This window comes from Oncorhynchus tshawytscha, linkage group LG32 (genome assembly GCF_018296145.1).
Source record: "Oncorhynchus tshawytscha isolate Ot180627B linkage group LG32, Otsh_v2.0, whole genome shotgun sequence".
NCBI lineage: Eukaryota > Metazoa > Chordata > Actinopteri > Salmoniformes > Salmonidae > Oncorhynchus > Oncorhynchus tshawytscha.
In genome coordinates, this window is record NC_056460.1 from 1929120 (window position 1) to 1949754 (window position 20635).

The 20635-nt window shown below is 40.5% G+C and overlaps 1 protein-coding gene across 1 annotated transcript; it reads left to right on the plus strand.

Annotated features, from left to right (window-relative positions):
• Positions 1-1399: 1399 nt before the first annotated feature.
• LOC121841593 (zinc finger protein 436-like) lies at positions 1400-16682 on the plus strand. Its single transcript, XM_042310870.1, has 2 exons — positions 1400-2061; positions 11479-16682. Exons 1-2 carry the CDS (start codon positions 1662-1664, stop codon positions 11943-11945), a joined length of 867 nt encoding a protein of 288 aa, XP_042166804.1. The 5' UTR covers positions 1400-1661; the 3' UTR covers positions 11946-16682.
• The last annotated feature ends 3953 nt before the right edge of the window (positions 16683-20635 follow it).

Sequence of the window (20635 nt, forward strand, 5' to 3'; positions counted from 1 at the left end):
TTCTGACTGTGGGAAGAGTTTTGTTTCTTCAGGACATTTAAAAGCACACCAGAGAATACACACAGGGAGAAACCTTTTAGCTTTTAGTTTTTCTCAGTCAGCCACCCTGATATCACACCAGGGAACACACACAGAAGAGAAACCTTTTAGCTGTACTCAATGTGGGAAGAGTTTTACTCATTCAACCGACCTGATATCACACCAGAGAACACACACAGGAGAGAAGTCTTATAGCTGTACTCAGTGTCGGAAGAGTTTTACTCATTGAATCTTGAATCTGGAATCAAAATGCAACACTTTAAAATGTAGCTAGCTGTTTTCTTCAAATTGTCCTCTAACCAGTGATGTACACATTTTTCCCAAATTCCATGTGATTTTTGAACTGTTAGTTTTAACAGAACGTGCACCCTCATCTCCCTCCTCTCACACCTGATATCAACATGATATCGATGAGTTATGACAAATAAGTGTTGTGTTCCTTTGTTTAGCGACCCCTACATTTAAATGCATCACTCCAAAATGTAGCTGACTGTCTTCTGCAGGTTGTCCTCTAATCAGTGAGGTAAGAGATATCTCCACTTTCCATGTGTTTTTAAAGTTAGGTTGTCCATGCTGTTGAAACGAATCCCCCCCGATCGATATCAGTGATTTATTGCTATTGTCAAAACAACAGCGTTTTTGGTGTTGTGCAGTTTACAAGGAGCTTGTTTGAAATATCCAAGTAATATGATTATTTTGGCAGATGTTTGTGTACATAGCCCATTTTATGTTTAGGTTTTCAATTTTCCCCAAAAATGTTTCAAGTCCAATTGCAAAGTTACACCTCACAGTTCTATTTTTGGAGTTGTTACATAAAACCAATCAGAATTCAGAAGAATGATAATGTCAGGTGTGAAGTAATATGGAGGACCAGCCTATTACCTTTGATGTAAACTACAACAGAAATAACTTCAAATGTAGAGCTTCAAATTAAACCAATCATTTCCACTCATGACTTGAGTGATTGAAGTAAACCAATGTTTTGGAAATACATAACGCCATCTAACCAAATATCAAAGAATGTTAGCTATATGCAGTTATCTTAGCCAGTCAGCTAACATTAGCTATTTAGCCAACTAGCTATGGTCAGTGAGCTGGAGCCCAACTAATGGAGACCAGTTAGAAAAAGAGCAGAGACATAAAATCATGGCAAAATCCCCCAAATCTATAATAGATTCCAGATGTCAGTCAGAATGACTACAATTCAGTTACTAAGTCTTTAACCACACCGTGTTGTTACACTGGTGAGTAAAAAACTCACTTTAACTTTTTGTCTGAAAATTAGATATACATTTTATACTCAACTGTGTTACCCACTCCAGTCAGCAGATGGCGAAGTGTGACTTTAAGGCAATGCTGCTGGTGTGACGTATAATCTAGTGGACGGAACGCTTCTTTCAACATCAGCAACAGTTAGTCAGACACCTCGGTAGCTAGCTAGACAAAATAGCCGAACCAATAAAGCTCTTTAGATGCTTTCGTGAATATTAACCACTGTGTTTTAAACCCTCTTCTGTTGTATAGTTAGTTATCCGATTTAATATCATATTTACGGTGTTGTTATTAGTCAGCTAGCGGGCTGGTTAAGTTAGCATTAGCATAGCTAGCTAACATTCCCGACCATGAGCTCACTAAACTACTCTCGTCCTGCAAAAGAAGAGGACGTCTGCTGGACGGAGAAAGAGGGTCTGTGGCTAAACGTTGTCGTGAAAGAGGAGGAAGAGGATGTCACAATACAAAAACAAGTAGAGGGTGAGGATGTTAAAGTGAAAGAAGAAGAGAAAGACGTTTCAGTGAAAGAAGAGGAAGACGCATTCAGAGTGAAAGAAGAGGATGTTACAGTAAAAGAAGAGGAGGAAGAGAAAGAGGAGGAAGCCGTTTTTGGAGTGGAGGAGGGGGAGATGACTGTCACATTGGAAGAAGAATATGAAGAGGAGGACACTGGATATCTGGGCTCGGTTTCCCAAAGGCATGTTAAGGCATTCTATGGTTCTAACGATGAGCTGGCCCTGGTTAACACTAGTAAGTACTGTCTTTTTTAAAATGTATTTTATTAATTTCACCTTTATTTAACCAGGTAGGCCAGTTAAGACCAAGTTCTCATTTACAACTGCAATCTGGTCAAGATAAAGCAAAGCTGTGCGACACAAACAACACAGAGTTACACATAAACAAACGTACAGTCAATTACACAATAGAAATATCTATGTACAGTGTGTGCAAATGTAGAAGAGTCGGGAGGTAAGGCAATACATAGGCCAACAGAGGCAAAATAATAATATATATAATAATTACAATTTAGCATTTTAACGGTGGAGTGACAGATGTGCAGATGATGATTTGCAAGTAGAGCTACTGGGGTGCAAGAGGATAAATAACAATATGGGGATGAGGTTGTTGGGTGTGCTGTTTACAGATTGGTTGTGTACAGGTACAGTGATCAGTAAGCTGTTCTGACAGCTGATGCTTAAAGTTACAGAGGGAGATGTAAGACTCCATGTCCTGTGAAATATACCTGCTGGAGCGTGTGCTACGGGTGGGTGTTACTATGGTGACCAGTGAGCTGAGATGAGGCGGGGCTTTACCTAGCAAGGACTTATAGATTACCTGGAGCCAGTGGGTTTGGCGATGAATATGTAGTGAGGGCCAGGCAACGAGAGCATACAGGTCGCAATGGTGGGTGGTACATGGGGCTTTGGTGACAAAACGGATGGCACTGTGATAGACTGCATCCAGTTTGCTGAGTAGAGTGTTGGAGGCTATTTTGTCAATTACATCGCCGAAGTCAAGGATCGGTAGGATAGTCAGTTTTACGAGGGTATGTTTGGCAGCATGAGTGAAGGAGGCTTTGTTGTGAAATAGGTAACCGATTGTGGATTTAATTTTGGATTGTAGATGCTTAATGTGAGTCTGGAAGGAGAGTTTACAGTCTAATCAGACACCTAGGTATTTGTAGTTGTCAGAACTGTCTAGAGTAGTGATGCTGGGCGGGTGCGGGCAACAATCAGTTGAAGAGCATGCATTTAGCTTTACTAGCATTTAAAAGCAGTTGGAGGGAATTGATGTAAAATATATCACTAGCCACTTTGAACAATTCTACTTAATATAATGTTTACATACCCTACATTATTTATCTCATATGTATACGTATATACTGTACTCTATATCATCTACTGCATCTTTATGTAATAAATGTATCAATAGCCACTTTAAACTATGCCACTTTGTTTACATACTCATCTAATATGTATATACTGTACTCGATACCATCTACTGCATCTACTGCCGCTCTGTACCATCACTCATTCATATATCTTTATGTACATATTCTTTATTCCTTTACACTTTGTGTATAAGGTAGTAGTTTTGGAATTGTTAGTTAGATTACTCGTTGGTTATTACTGCATTGTCGGAACTAGAAGCACAAGCATTTCGCTACACTCGCATTAACATCTGCTAACCATGTGTATGTGACAAATACAATTTGATTTGATTTGGGGCTCAAAGGGGTGTTGTTGTATGGCATTGAGGCTCGTTTGGAGGATTGTTAACTAGAGGTCGACAGATTATGATTTTTCAATACCGATACCAATTATTGGAGGACCAAAAAAGCTGATACCGATTAATAGGCCGATTTCATTTTTTTTTTTGTATTTGTAATAATGACAATTACAACAATACTGAATTAACACTTATTTTAAACTTAATATAATACATAAATAACATCAATTTAGCTTCAAGTAGATAATGGATAATGAAACATGTTCAATTTGGTTTAAATAATGCAAAAACAGTGTTGGAGAAGAACGTAAAAGTGCAATATGTGCTATGTAAGAAAGCTAACGTTTCAGTTCCTTGCTCAGAACATGACAACATATGAAAGCTGGTGGTTCTTTTTAACATGAGTCTTCAATATTCCCAGGTAAGAAGTTTTAGGTTGTAGTTATTATATAACTATTTCCTTCTATACCATTTGTATTTCATTAACCTTTGACTATTGGATGTTCTTATAGGCACTTTAATATTGCCAGTGTAACAGTATAGCTTCCGTCCCTCTCCTCGCTCCTCCCTGTGCTCGAACCAGCAACACAACAACAACAGCCACCACATTGAATTACCCATGCAGAGCAAGGGAAACAACCACCCCAAGGCTCAGAGCGAGTGAAGTTTGAAACGCTATTAGCTAACTAGCCAGCTTTTCACTTCGGTCACACCAGCCTCATCTTGGGAGTTGATAGGTTTGAAGTCATAAACAGCGCAATGCTTGACGCACAATGAAGAGCTGCTGGCAAAACGCACGAAAGTGCTGTTTGAATGAATGTTTACATGCCTGCTTCTGCCTACCACCATTCAGTCAGATACTTAGATACTTGTATGCTCAGTCAGATTATATGCAACACAGGACACGCTAGATAATATCTAGTAATATCATCAACCATGTGTAGTTAACTAGTGATTATGATTGATTGTTTTTTATAAGATAAGTTTAATGCTAGCTAGCAACTTACCTTGGCTTACTGCATTTGCGTAACAGGCAGTCTCCTTGTGGAGTGCATCGAGAGAGAGGCAGGTCGTTTTTGCGTTGGACTAGTTAACTGTACGGTTGCAAGATTGGATCCCCCGAGCTGACAAGGTGAAAATCTGTCTTTCTGCCCCTGAACGAGGCATTTAACCCAACGTTCCTAGGCCGTCATTGAAAATAAGAATGTGTTCTTAACTGACTTGCCTAGTTAAATAAAGATTAAATAAAGGTGTTAAAAAACGGCAAATCGGCGCCCAAAAATACCGATTTCCGATTGTTATAAAAACTTGAAATCGGCCCGAATTAATCGGCCATTCCGATTAATCGGTCGACCTCTATTGTTAACACAGTGTCCAAAGAAGGGCTAGATGTATACAGAATGGTGTCGTCTGCGTAGAGGTGGATCAGAGAATCACCAGCAGCAAGAGCGACATCATTGTTAAATACAGAGAAAAGAGTCGGCCCAGGAATCAAACCCTGTGGCACTCCCATAGAGACAGGCCCTCCGATTTGACACACCGAACTCTATCAGAGAAGTAGTTGGAGAACCAGGCGAGGAAGTAAATTGGAAACCAAGGCTATTGAGATAAGAATGTGGTTATCAAATCAAATGTATTTATATAGCCCCTCTTACATCAGCTGATATCTCAAAGTGCTGTACAGAAACCCAGCCGAAAAACCCAAACAGCAAGCAATGCAGGTGTAGAAGCACGGTGGCTAGGAAAAACACGGTGCCTAGCTAATACCTAGGAAGACACCTAGAGAGGAACCAGGCTATGAGGAGTGGCCAGTCCTCTTCTGGCTGTGCCGGGTGAAGATTATAACAGAACATGGCCAAGATGTTCAAATGTTCATAAATTACCAGCATGGTCAAATAATAATATTCACAGTAGTTGTCGAGGGTGCAGCAAGTCAGCACCTCAGGAGGAAATGTCAGTTGGCTGTTCATAGCCAATCATTAAGAGTATCTCTACCACTCCTGCTGTCTCTAGAGAGTTGAAAACAGCAGGTCTGGGACAGGTAGCACGTCTGGTGAACAGGTCAGGTTTCCATAGCCGCAGGCAGAACAGTTGAAACTGGAGACACTGTGGCCCCATCCGATGATACCCCCGGACAGGGCCAAACAGGAAGAATATAACCCCTCCCACTTTGCCAAAGCACAGCCCCCACACCACTCGACAGAGTCGAAAGCCTTGGCCAGGTCGATGAATACGGCTGCACAGTACTGTCTTTTATCGATGGCGGTTATGATATCATTTAGGATCTTGAGCGTGGCTGAGGTGCACTCATGACCAGCTCGGAAACCAGATTGGAGATGTGGAAAACGTACGGTGGGATTAGAAATAGTTGGTGACCTGTTTTGTTAACTCGCCTTTTGAAGATTTTAGAAAAGCAGGGCAGGATGGATATAGGTCTGTAACAGTTTGGGTCTAGAGTGTCTCCCCCATTGAAGAGTGGTATGACCGCGGCAGCTTTCCAATCTTTGGGGATCTCAGACGATACAAAAGAGAGGTTGAACAGGCTAGTAATAGGGGTTGCAACGATTTCGGAGTATAATTTTAGAAAGAGAGGGTCCAGATTGTCTTGCCCAGCTGATTTGTAGGGATCCAGATTTTGCAACTCTTTCAGAGCATCAGCTGTTTGGATTTGGGTGAAGGAGAAGCGGGGGGGGCTTGGGCAGGTTGCTGCAGCGGGTCCTGAGCTGTTGGCCGGGGTAGGGGTAGCCAGGTGGAAAGCATGGCCAGCCGTAGAAAAATGCTTATTGAAATGATCGATTATCGTAGATTTTTAGGGGACAGTGTTTCCTAGCCTCAATGCAGTGGGCAGCTGGGAGGAGGTGCTCTTATTCTCCATGGACTTTACAGTGTCCCAAAACTTTTTGGAATTAGTGCTACAAGATGCAAATTTCTGTTTGAAAAAGCTAGCCTTAGCTTTCCTATCTGACTGAGTATATTGGTTCATGACTTCCATGAAAAGTTGCATATCGCGGGAGCTATTCGATGCTAATACAGAACGCAGTCAAGTCTGGGGTGAACCAAGGGTTAAATCTGTTATTAGTTCTACATTTTTTGGATGGGGCATGCTTATTTAAGATGGCATGGAAAGCACTTTTGAAGAGCAACCAGGCATCCTCTACTGACGGGATGAGGTAATGTCCTTCCAGGCTCCCCGGGCCAGATTGATTAGAAAGGCCTGTTCGTTGAAGTGTTTTAGGGAGCTTTTGCCAGTGATGAGGGGTGTTCGTTTAACTGCGGACCCATCACGCATTCAGGCAGTGATTGCTAAGATCCTGGTTGAAGACAGCAGAGGTGTATTTAGAGGGCAACAAGTTGGTCAGGATGATATCTAAGAGGGTGCCCATGGTTACGGATTTAGGGTTGTACCTGGTAGGTCCTTTAATAATTTGTGTGAGATTGAGGGCATCTAGCTTAGATTGTAGGACGGCCGGGGTGTTAAGCACATCTCAGTTTAGGTCACCTAACGGTACTAACTCTGAAGATAGATGGGGGACAATCAATTCACATATTGTTTCCAGGGCACAGATCGGGGCTGAAGGGGGTCAATAACAAGCGGCAATGGTGAGAGACTTGTTTCTGGAAAGGTGGATTTTTAAAAGTAGAAGCTCGAATTGTTTGGGTACAGACCTGGATAGTATGACAGAACTCTGCAGGCTATCTCTGCAGTAGATTGCAACTTCGCCCCCTTTGGCAGTTCTATCTTGTCAGAAGATGTTGTAGTTGGGGATGGAAATTTCAGGAATTTTGGTGGCCTTCGTAATTAATGATTCAGACACGACTAGGACATCAGGGTTGGTGGAGTGTGTAAAGCAGTGAATAAAACAAACTTAGGGAGGAGGCTTAAAAATAGTCTTAAAAACAGAGGCACAAACTCTGCAGTTGTTGAACTAATGTGTGGTGTTAAAGGGGAAATCTGCAATAGCTACATTCATATTTAGACTTTTAAATTTGTTTATTTATAGCCATCAATTCTTGAAGAATTGAACACATGAGCTTAGTTCAACTGTTGTACCCAATCAGAACCCACAATAATATTTTTTTCACTCCTATGTTTAGAAACAATGTAAACCAACACTGTAGCCTCAACATGGTTAAGTTGGGGCAAGGTGTTCCCCTTAGGGAACTCCACCCCTCCCCCCCCGTTCAGCTGAAAAGGTGGCACAGGGAATTCAAAAATATTATTTAGAATGATTTAACTTTCACACATTAACAAGTCCAATACCTCAAATGAAAGATAAACATATTGTTCATCTACCCATCATGTCAGATTTTTAAAATGTTTTACAGCGAAAACACAACATATATATTTATGTTAGACCACCACCAAATCAAATAAAAAGCGCAGCCATTTTTTTCAGCCAAAGATAGTCACAAAAGCAGGATTAGAGATAAAATGAATCACTAACCTTTTGAAAATCTTCATCAGATGACAGTCATATGACATGTTACACAGTACATTTATGTTTTGTTCGATAATATGCATTGTTATATCCACAAATCTCGGTTTACATTGACGCCATGTTCAGAAATTCCTCCAAAATATCCGGAGGAATTATAGAAAACTACGCCAGATAACAGAAATACTCATCATAAACTTTGACTAAAAATACATGTTCTACATATAATTAAAGATACACTGGTTCTTAATGCAAACGCTGTGTCAGAGTTTTTAAAAACGTTACGGAAAAACCCTAACATTGCAATAATCTGAGACGGCGCTCAGACGTAACCGCCATGTTGGAGTCAACAAAAATACGAAATTACAACATAAATATTCCCTTACCTTTGATGATCTTTCATCAGAATGTAGTGCAAGGAGTCCTAGTTCCACAATAAATTGTTGTTTTGTTCCATAATGTCCAATACTAGTGTCCAAGTAGCTGCATTTGCTAGCACTTTCAGCTCACGTGCCCAAAAATTGACTGCTGGTCCAAGATAACTCGCACGAAAACTTCCAAAAGATATATTCCAGGTCGAATAAACTGGTCAAACTAAGTAGAGAATCAATCTTCAGGATGTTATTATCATATATATCCAATAACGTTCCAACCGGATCATACGTTTTCATCTGGAGCTAAATGGAACAGCGGTAGCACTCACAGCAAATGCTCCATTCCACTTTCTACTGAATGAGGACATCTAGTGGAAGGCGTAGGAAGTGCTTCCAGATCCATATCTTGTTGGGAAAGGAGGGGGCGATGACGTCAAAGTTGCCCCAACTTTCAGAATTTCACTTCTTGTTTGGAAGATTGCCTGCCCTATGAGTTCTGTTATACTCACAGACATAATTCAAACGGTTTTAGAAACTTCAGAGTGTTTTGTATCCAATAGTAATAATAATATGCATATATTAGCAATCTAGGACAGAGTTTGATGCAGTTCACTATGGGCACGCAATTCATCCAAAGTGAAAATACTGCCCCCTATCCTCAACAAGTTTTAAAACTATAATGTTGATATCATGGATGGTCAGTCCTTGCATCCATAGGTCTGTCTATGAATTTGAGAGTAGTTACATTTCTCCAGCCCCATCATCTTTTTATGACCAAAACAGTGGTGGAATTAGATCTTTGTTATTGTTTCAACTGCAGATTTTTCTGGGGAACTGTTACCGTTCTCAAATTCATGGAGAAAGCTATTGTAGCAACCGTAACCCAAAATCTAGCGACCTCGGCAAGAGGTTCAGACATCTTGGCGTAACAGTTATAAGGTGTTGGCTTGACAGTCGCTGGACCCAGGTTTGAGTTCAGCTCTGGGCTACCCCCTGAATTCACTACCCTATGAATACAAGGACTGGCCATCCATGATGTCAAAATGATAGTTTAACCAGGTTTCAAGGCTATACAGTGGAGTTATGCAATGTTTTGGTTTCTGATGGGGTAATACAGTTGAATATTTGAGACATTTATAAGTTACACTACCGTTCAAAAGTTTGGGGTCACTTAGAAATGTCCTTGTTTTTGAAAGAAAAGTGCTCAACTGACAGCTTCATTAAATGGTACCCTCAAAACACCAGTCTCAACGTCAACAGTGAAGAGGCGACTCCGAGATGCTGCAAAGAAAAAGCCATATCTCAGACTGGCCAATAAAAATTAAAGATTAAGATGGGCAAAACAACACAGACACTGGACAGAAATATGTATTTTTCTTTGCAACTCTGCCTAGAAGGCCAGCATCCCCGAGTCTCCTTCTTCACTGTTGACGTTGAGACTGGTGTTTTGCAAGTACTATTTGATAAAGCTGCCAGTTGATGACTTGAGGTGTCTGTTTCTCAAACTAGACACTCTAATGTACTTGTCCTCTTGCTCAGTTGTGCACCGGGGCCTTCCACTCCTCTTTCTATTCTGATGTTAGGTTCAAATTTTTCAGAGTAAATACCTCACGGGCACCAGAGAAGCTTAACCAAGTTTAATTCTTCCCAAAGGGTCTTTACAGCTGTTATTCAGACAAAAAGTATATATACCCCACTTTGGACACTCCTCCTTCTCTCTAATCCTTACATCTTCTGGTTCCACAGGAAGAAGGTAATAGGATAATAAACCATTATTTCTCCCTTCAGAGGATCTGACCTCAACCCCTCTTTCGCCTAATCCACAGATGTCCTCTCGTATCATTTATCACACTCCTGTGACTCTCTCCCGTCCACCCAGCACATTCCACAGCCACTCTGTCTTTCTACAGATCTCACTCCTTTATATACTCTGTGTCTGATCTATCATGTCTTTAATATCTCAATGTTCAAAGTTTACCCTGAATCCAACACTTCTTAGAGCTCGTTTGTGCTGTTCTCTGAAGGGAGTAGTTCACAGCGTTGTACACGATCTTCAGCTTCTTGGCAATTTCTCCCATGGAATAGCCTTAATTTCTCAGAACAAGAATAGACTGACGTGTTCCAGAAGAAAGTTATTTGTTTCTGGCCATTTTGAGCATGTAATTGAACCCACTAATGCGGATGCTCCAGATACTCAACTAGGATTTTCTAATGATCAATTAGTCTTTTAAAATGATAAACTTGGATTAGCTAACACAACATGCCATTGGAACACCGGAGTGATGGTTGCTGATAATGGGCCTCTGTACGCCTATGTAGATATTCCATTTAAAAAAACAGCAGTTTCCAGCTACAATAGTCATTTACAACATTAACAATGTCTACACTGTATCAATGGTTATATAGAAAATGGGTCTTTCTATAACTGCAGTGTAGATTTCCCGTGGGGGTCAAATTATTACAGCTGTTGATAAGTCGTTGTATTCAAAGACCTCAATGTCTTGCCAGGAGGGTGCAAGGTGCTGTGTTGTTGTCTGCTGCCAGGACTTGTGTGACGGCCTTTTCCTGCTCCAGGACTGTTTCCATTATCTGCAGTGGAGATCCCCACCTTGTCAGGGATTCTGTGATGAGCTTGTTGAGGTGCAGGCCCACCTTGTCGAGGATTCTGTGATGAGCTTGCTAAGGGGCAGGCCCACCTTGTCAGGGATTCTGTGATGAGCTTGTTGAGGGGCAGGCCCAACTTGTCAGGGATTCTGTGATGAGCTTGTTGAAGGGCAGGCCCACCTTGTCAGGGATTCTGGGATGAGCTTGTTGAGGGGCAGGCCCACCTTGTCAGGGATTCTGTTTTGATCTTGTTGTGGGGCAGGCTCAGTTTATCCTGTGCACTTGTCAGGGCCTTCTGCTTCTTCCAACTATAGGAACATGTGCTGACCACTTCCTTGCATTTAATCCATCTATATATTTACATACTACTGTTGTGATTAAGAGAGCTATATTGCATTAGAAAACAGGATCATTTATATAGTAGGATGTAATCTACTTCAGGCATCACCTTTTACCTTAAATAAACAGTGGATTTCTGCTGTTGTGGTCCTTTAACCATCTGTCTGACTTTGTCTTTCACACAGGAGAGAGACGGGACTATCGTGGAACCTCTGGGGAGCCTCAACAACCTCATGATGCTGACGAGGCAGAGAAGAGTCTCTCCAGATCAGAACACCTCAAGAAACACCAGCGGAGATCCACAGGGAAGAGAACTCACTGCTGCTCTGACTGTGGGAAGAGATTCACCTCCTCATCAGGCATTAAAATTCATCAGAGAATCCACACCGGAGAGAAATCTTACGGCTGTGATCAATGTGGGAAGAGTTTTGTAAAATATAGACATCTGAAGATACACCAGAGAACACACACAGGAGAGAAATCATATAGCTGTGATCAATGTGGGAAGAGTTTTACTCAGCTAAGCAGCCTGATATCACACCAGAGAACACACACAGGTGAGAAACCTTATAGCTGTACTCAATGTGGGAAGAGTTTTACTCAACTAGGCATCCTGATATCACACCAGAGAACTGTCGTGACGTTGCATTAGTTAATGTGACAACTGTTGCTCATTGAATGATTAAATGTTTCTAATTGTGTGATTAAATGAATCAAGCGATTATTAACTCATTAACCTGGGGGCACCATGGGAAAATTAGTTTTATTGAGTTTCTATTTCCCAAATTAACTCAAAGAACATCAGAATATTGATTTTACAACAGTCGCTAATTAATCAGTTTCCTTTACAATCTCATTCTGAACGTTGTACAATCCGGGAATCTGCACGGACCCGGGTCTCACCAATGAGTTCGTACCACACCAATCTTAGTTGAGTATTTATTTACTAGAAAGCTAAAATGATGATAAAAGATACACATACACCAAAAACACATTCTAGGTTATTGATTAGAACTTAGTATAATGGGCCAACACACTATGGCGCGTGTTACCCAAAATGGGGATTTAAAAGAGAGAGAAAAAGAGAAAGTACACAAGAGAAATATACATTTGGGTGCATTTGTCAGCTGTGCTTATTTTAACCCTAGCCTTGCCCCAAACTGCCGCTCTTATGGATCAGAATATAAAGAGAAAGTACACGAGAGAAATATACATTTGGGTGCATTTGTCAGCTGTGCTTATTTTAACCCTAGCCTTGCCCCAAACTGCCGCTCTTATGGATCAGAATATAATGTAATTACCTGTGGGGGGTCTCAGATGCGAAGCTCCGCGTGGGTCGTTTAGGCTTCTCAATGACGCACTTCTCCGGCGCAACTCTCTGGTCGTCCTCACGATGTCAGTGTCCATTTGGTCTGATTCCTCGCCCTTGCTCTGGGAGGAGTCTTCAGATCTGTAGCTCAGGGCTCACAGCATAGGAGTGAAACAGTGTAGATACCACGATTTGATGGAGAGTGGAGGTTAGGTGGTCCGGCTTGAATTCACCCGCTGAGACACAGCTACTCATCAGTAGCATGGGTAGAAAAATATGTCTTTGTCTTCAACCTTGGGTTGAGTTTTGGGTTCGTTGACTTTTTAGACCTTGGCTGCAGCTTGGGTCACTTAGTCTGATCTGTTCATTCTGCCTCACAGGTCTTATACCCTCGGGTCAGAAGTGGGCGTAACCGCCTTTAGGGCTATTCTCTGGGCGTACCAAGTCAAGAGGCATGGTCTAGATTTTACTCAAATCCAATTTTAGACAACTAACTTCACATTTCGTCTTTACCAAAACATTCTCTTTGATTTGGACATTTTCCACACAACGTCCAATGTATAAACATCAAGAGTATCCTAGGAAAACTCTTACAGTTACAATGTTTTTGTAATAACGTAATCTACTAACCTATAATAACAAAACAAAAATGACATATTTCCATATTCCATCTATCGTCATGACCACCATTGTGGCTGACGGAAATCATTGTTCCAAAGTCTTTTTATTGCATTTTTAATGTTCTGCGGCTGGTTCTCCATAGTGAGAGGACAAAGGAATGTTGTCTGTGGCCTAAGATTTACCATCGGTGTGAGGGGTCATAAAACCCCCACATCTTCAGACCCCTAGATCTCTCCTCCTCTGTTGGGGGTGTGAGAGAAACTGTATGGTTGTGGTCTCCTGTAACCTGACCACACCAGAGAACACACACAGGAGCGAAATCCTATCCTTTAATCCTTTAGCTGTGATCAATGTGGGAAGAGTTTTGTTCAATCTAGCCATCTGAAGATACACCAGAGAACACACACAGGAGAGAAACCTTTTTTGCTGTACTCAATGTGGGAAGAGTTTTGTTCAATCTGGTGATCTGACAGTACACCAGAGAACACACACAGGAGAGAAATCGTATAGCTCTAATCAATGTGGTAAGAGTTTTGTTTCATCTACGGGTCTGACAGTACACCAGCAAATCGTATGGCTCTAATCTATGTGGGAAGAGTTTTATTCAGTCAAACAGCCTGGTACAACAACAGAGAACACATACAGGAGAGAAATATCTTAGCTGTGACCAGAGATAATCTGATAAAAGATCACAGATCAAATATCAGAAAGTACATACATGAAGGAGTTGTTTCATGATATCAATGAATTCATGTCACAATGTAAAATGTTTTAACATTGTAGAAGGAGTATTTTAATAATGTCACAATGTTGAAGCCTAAATGTTTGCCCCTTTATCAATTGATTTCAACATGATATGGATATTAGCCTCAGGGGAAAATCCAGACTCTGATTCGATAGTTGTGTTGTGTTACACTTACCACGTTGGTGACCCACTGGAATCAAAATGTAACACTTCAAAATGTAGCGAGCTGTTTTCTACAAATTGTCCTCTAACCAGTGATGTTTACATTATTCCCAGATTCCGTGTAGTTTTTGAGCTGTTAGTTTTAACAGGACGTGCAACCTCATCTCCCTCCTTTTGCACAGTTGATTTCAATATGATATCGATGAGTGATGACAAATAAGTGTTGTGTTCCTTTGTTTAGTGATCCCTAAATTGAAATGCATCACACCAAAATGTAGCTGACTGTCTTCTGCAGGTTCTCCTCTAACCAGTGAGGTTAAAGATATCTCCCATTTCCATGTGTTTTTTTTTAGTTGTGTTAATTTCAAGAACACATACAACCTAATCAAAATCATGGATTTATTGCTACTTGTCAAAGCAACAGTGTTTTTGGTGCTTGTGCAGTTTATACGGTGCTTGTTTAAAAAAATACAAGTAATATGATTATTGTGGCAGATGTTTGTGTACATAGTACATTTTATGTTTAAGTTTTCAATTCATCCCAAACTGTTTCTGCATATTGGTTATTGATTTGGACACGTTAACACTGTGTTTTGACATTGCGCTATCCCACCTAGCAAAATGTAATTGAAAAAGTGTTGAAAAGAAGACTATGCCTGATGTCCAATATGTGTTCGGTTGAAAATATGTATTTTCTGGTAGTTTTTTCAGTGACTTGAAAATAATTTCAACTTACTTGCAGGTAGCCTAGTGGTTAGTGCGTTGGGCCGTCATTGTAAGCCAGAAGTTGTTCTTAACTGACTTATTTACAATGATGATCTACCGGGGAACAGTGGGTTAACTGCCTTGTTCAGGTGCAGAATGACAGATTTTTACCTTGTCAGCTCGGGATTCAATCCAGCAACCTTTCGGTTCCTGTTAAATAAAGGTTAAAATAAATAAATACACATGGATGCAGTATAATGAATTGGTCTATAATCAATTTTATTAACCATCTTTCATCATTCAAGTATTTCTTGACAACATTCAAGTGCTAATTGTCTTTATTCCACTACTGAAGAAGCATGACTCAAATCACCTCATATTTCAAACATTCAGCCTGACAAAAGATACATGTTTTATTAATCCATGCCTCACCATTAAGTTAATTATTGCCAACACATATTAACAAAGGGGTGTATATTTGGTTTTGATAATTCATATTTACAGTTCATGTAACATTTAGTCATTATTTGTGCAACCAACTGACAATTTTTGGGTACAATTATATTGACATTGTTGCCCTGCTTTTAGAATATCAGGGTTCATTCTCAGATGTACCAACCCAAATGTACTAGAGCATGACATTGGGGACTGGGCCCAGATCCAACAACATGCCTATCGAGTGAATCCTAAAAAGAGAGAGAGAAGTTCTGCAGTGATGTGGAAAGTTACTACGGATATTGCAGGAGTTTCCTCTTGAAATCAGACATGTCCGTGGTAAGGACAACTTGGTTGCTGATTGTCTCAAGGGTAGGCAGTTAAAAATATTTGTGTTTTGCATTTAGCCAGTGGGTTGCCATGGATCACAATTTATTTTGACTGCATGTTTTTCTGTATTGGAGATGAGTTTTGTTTGGGCTCCTTCCAAGGGGACGAGAGAAACAGAAGCTAGTGAGTTTTTAGGAAGAGGAGAGTTCTGGAAGCTAGTGAGTTTTAGGAAGAGGAGAGTTCTGGAAGCTAGTGAGTTTTAGGAAGAGGAGAGTTCTAGAAGCTCGTGGGGGAATTTTTTTTCTTCATGTTTTTAATTTTTGACAGCCAGTTTATAGTTGATTATAATGTGAAATAGAAAAATATAGGATATATTTGTTGTCCTAAGGGGGAAGGTGTTACAGGCTTTGGTTTTTAGCACGTAGGACACACTGATTGGTGTCACCTCGTTAGTCAGTATGTGTTACACCTGTGCTGGCTTGTCCATCTCGTTAGTGGGAAGGTGTTTCACCTGAGCTGGTCCAGGTTCTATTTAAGAGTGTCTGGCCCAGTGCTCCAGTTGTTTTGATAGATATGGAGAGTCAACACCTTTTTGGTTTTCTTCCTGTCTTTAAGTTTGGTGTGGGTTTTTCTTTTGTTTGACTCTTCTTGGGCAGATTTGGTGGGTGTCTTTTATGTCCCAGTTGTTGTTACTAGTTAACTTTCAGTGTACACCCCCATAGTGTCTTTCAGAACCCCTCCTAAAACCACACCTGTAGTTTTGGTTGTTGTCAATGACTCTTTGTTAGATCCCTCTTCTATGTAAGGGACATTTTTGGTTTTCTTGCTGAGAAACACAAACAATGGAGTTAAAACAAGCTTCAAGATTGCATCCAATTCTTACTATTTTAATCGATGGTATTTCCAAAGAATGCTCAGTCTTTCAGTTGTTAATCTTGTTTTTTTATCCACTTATGTTTGATTGGTAAATAATTGTTTATTTTCATTTTTTCCTGTGAAGCCATTGCATTGCATCCATGTATGAAATGTGCTGTATAAATAAAGCTTGTTTTGATAACATATTACAAAACAAATTAACCCAATGACCGACCAACAGACTCTTGCTAAACCAATTTACAAATATGTACGAAAAACAGTATCTTCCACTTTGTCAATATAGTGCATGGTATGTACATTAAGTATCACTTTTCAACCAACCCAGTTCATTTGTTGAAAATGAAAGAAGTTTAAATCAACAATACGTCAAAGGATTCAACTACTGAAAACAGAAACAAACAAATGGATCAACCAGATCAATCCCACTTGTCCAGCCTGCTGAAGGTGTGGTGGAGTGGTAAACACCACCCCTGGCTCTACCAGGGGCTTGAGGTGGTCTCCCACAGCTCTGCTTATGTTATGTTCTGTGGCCTTGCTAATCCATGTCTTGACTGCCCCTGCAACACAGAAAGAAACACATTCAGTCATATTATATAAAACACTCAAAGTAATGGAAATGGAGCATCTATGGCCTCAGTTACACCTGGCACCCAAATGTGACTTTTGTCATCCGATCACTCTAAGCTGCATTAGGTTCAGATCTACCAGGATGGGCCTATGACAGTCTGGATGCAGTCAGGCCACTGAATATAAATATTCAATGTAAAGAGATGGGGTGAAAAGTAAGTGACACAAATTACCTTCATAATATCAAAGTACAAATGTTTGTGTCTGAGGGGAAATTAACTTTCATACAGCCAAAAGGGGTGAGAAATTACACCAATATCAGTGAATAACTTGCACTAATGTAAATAAACATAGATGATGGAACATATTCCCTTTTGCTGACGTGATGAACCGCTAAGGGGACATACAGTATATCACAAAAGTGAGTACACCCCTCACATTTTTGTAAATATTTGAGTATATCTTTTCATGTGACAACACTAAAGAAATGATACTTTGCTACAATGTAAAGTAGTGAGTGTACAGCTTGTATAACAGTGTAAATTTGCTGTCCCCACAAAATAACTCAACACACAGCCATTAATGTCTCAATCGCTTGCAACAAAAGTGAGTACACCCCTAAGTGAAAATGTCCAAATTGGGCCCAATTAGCCATTTTCCCTCCCCGGTGTCATGTGACTCGTTAGTGTTACAAGGTCTCAGGTGTGAATGGGGAGCAGATGTGTTAAATTTGGTGTCATCTTTCTCACACTCCCTCATTTTGTGATATACTGTAAATATTTACCATTTTGGTGTGACCTCTCACCTCTCTGGCTATAGAAGTGTTCTTCCTCACCAGTCCCTCAACAGCTCTCTGACTGAGCTCCACCCTCACTGGGTCTTCAGAGGAAAGGAAGGCTGAGCGGGGATGGAAGGATGAATGGATCAGTCAGTCAATAAAGTGTAGAGCTGCTGTCTATGCTGTCTGACAAAATCACTATTTTAGTAGTTTATTAAAGTAAATGAGACTTTATGACCGCTGAATACCAACAATCAATCACTTAGATCATGTATTTTCAGGTAGAGATACATCCTTGGGACGTCCCTAGCCCGTCAAAATTGACATTTAAAAATGGTTAAGGTAGGGGTTAAGGGTAGGGATGTCCCAAGGATCCCGGATAGCATTGACCGTTGTGCATTCTTCTGTATCTTTTACATAGCAGGTGATGGGTTCTGACTTCTGAAATTGAAAATATTAAATACCCTTATTCATGTCACTGTTTGAGAGAGTGGAATGTAGAACGTTTACATTCTGTCAAAATGTCTGTCAGCCAAAGTCTGGTACAAGTCAACAGGACAGCCGTGAGGTGGGAGTAGAAGGGCCACAGTCTGGAACAAGTCAACAGGACAGCCGTGAGGAGGGAGGAATTTAGGCAACAACAGTTCTGCCTAGCAACAGAGGTGTAAGGAGGAGACTCAGCATAAAGGGTTAAATACCAGTAAGGAGGAGACTCAGCATAAAGGGTTAAATACCAGTAGGGAGGAGACTCAGCATAAAGGGTTAAATACCAGTAAGGAGGAGAATCAGCATAATGGGTTAAATACCAGTAAGGAGGAGAATCAGCATAATGGGTTAAATACCAGTAAGGAGGAGACTCAGCATAAAGGGTTAAATACCAGCGCTTGTGTCTTGGTCTTATGCAGCTGTGACTCAGTGGGTGAATAAACTTGGTTTGAGCTTTACTTATCGTCTGAGTTTTTACTCTTTATTTACAACTTAACTCAGGTGTAAAAGAAACATAGACAAGACAAGTAGGCGCGCAGTGGATTTTGGTCATTGTAGTTAATTACAACGTTTTATGCGCTAAACTATGTAGAATATTGGCCTGTTGGAAACTACAACATCACACAGTTCATTCTGGGTCTGATTTATCTCAAGAGAAACTACAACACACTACTAGTTCACACAGTTCAGACTGGATCTGATTGATCTCTAGAGAAACTACAACACACTACTAGTTCACACAGTTCAGACTGGATCTGATTTATCTCTGTGCAATGTTGTGAGGGAAAAATCGATGTTAGCCTCTTTAAGTTTATATGAATTCTAATGTGTTGTTTGTCTGGGTGTGCAACCATACACCCTCTCGGCAGACAGGCCAAAGGAGCTTGCTTGCCCCAATTCAGGGAACCTTTGATCTACTTCAGAGGAACTGTGTCTAGAGTGATTTCCTGTTGTTTTGACACCTCACTGGTAAACTAGAATAACTAGCTGTTGCTACAGAACGAGACGAACAATTCAGTTAGTCTGTGTCTCGTTCTCCACACACGGACACATACCAAGATCACGTGTTTTCTATATGCACAAGATAGTTTGACTATATAAGACTTCTGAACTCCTTGTGTCATCGAGCTCTCGGCCTTCCACCTCAGAGTGTAGGACTGACCAGCTACATTATTGAAATTCTTATCAAATAAAGGTTGATTGTATGAAGAAATAACAAAGTCTCTCCTGATTGGTTAGATTTTCCACCACAATGTGCAGTAGGCTTTTTCAATACCAACAACGATAGACCAGACTCGAAGTACAGAATGAATGACTGACTGCCCAGATCAACATCAGTTCACCGTCTCACCTCATACTGTATTGGAGCAGCAGCAGCTGACATGATCCTTGATGCTAATCATCATGTTTTGAATCTGAGAGTAAATAGAGCCGACTACAACTCTAAAAATGAAGGGTTCAACTGGAATTGTTCTCAGATCCCCTAAGAACCGTAGGGTTCTTGGTCAATGAAAACAGCCCCAAAAGGTTCTTCAAAGAACTTGTTAGAAGGTGGGTTCATCGAGGAACCTCCGTTGTTGCTGGACTTCTTCCGGGAACTTCGCAATTACAACTGAAAACGATGGTGACAAGTTTGGATGCGACAACAAGATAAAAAGGTTAAGTTTGGGTTGATGTTTGGCTCTGAGTATGTCTCGAAATAATTTATATAATAATAATATAACATACTAATAATGAATAACGAAGACAATGGTGTTTTTCTGTGAATAGCTGCCATAACGTTACTATAGTTAATTAAGGTAAATATTAGATAGCCGGGTTTGACCGTCGGCGTTGTATGAGCTACAGTACAGTACCGTTATCTAGCTAGATAAAGTTATGTCCTAACTAGGCACTACCAGGTTTGGATTATTTCCCTGAACTATATTCTTTCCCATATATTGTATATCGTTTCCATAAAGCCAACATGGCATTACACTTCATTAATGTAAGTTTACAATCTAGAGCCGTTCTCACTATTGTGAGAATAAACTAGCTAACATTAACTAACTAACTAGCTAACATTAACTAACTAACTAACTAACGACGGTGACCTGTCCAGACGAGATGTTACAACAAACTGAATCGTCAATGGAGGTCTTCCTCTTTATATAGCATGCTACAGCATGCAATACTATAAACTCACAAGGGGTCATAACGTTACATGGACAATACTATCCCATTTTGGAAATGTTACATGGACAATACTATTCCATTTAGGAAGCGTTACATGTACAATACTATCCCATTTTGGAAACGTTAAATGGAGAACACTATCCCATTTTGGAA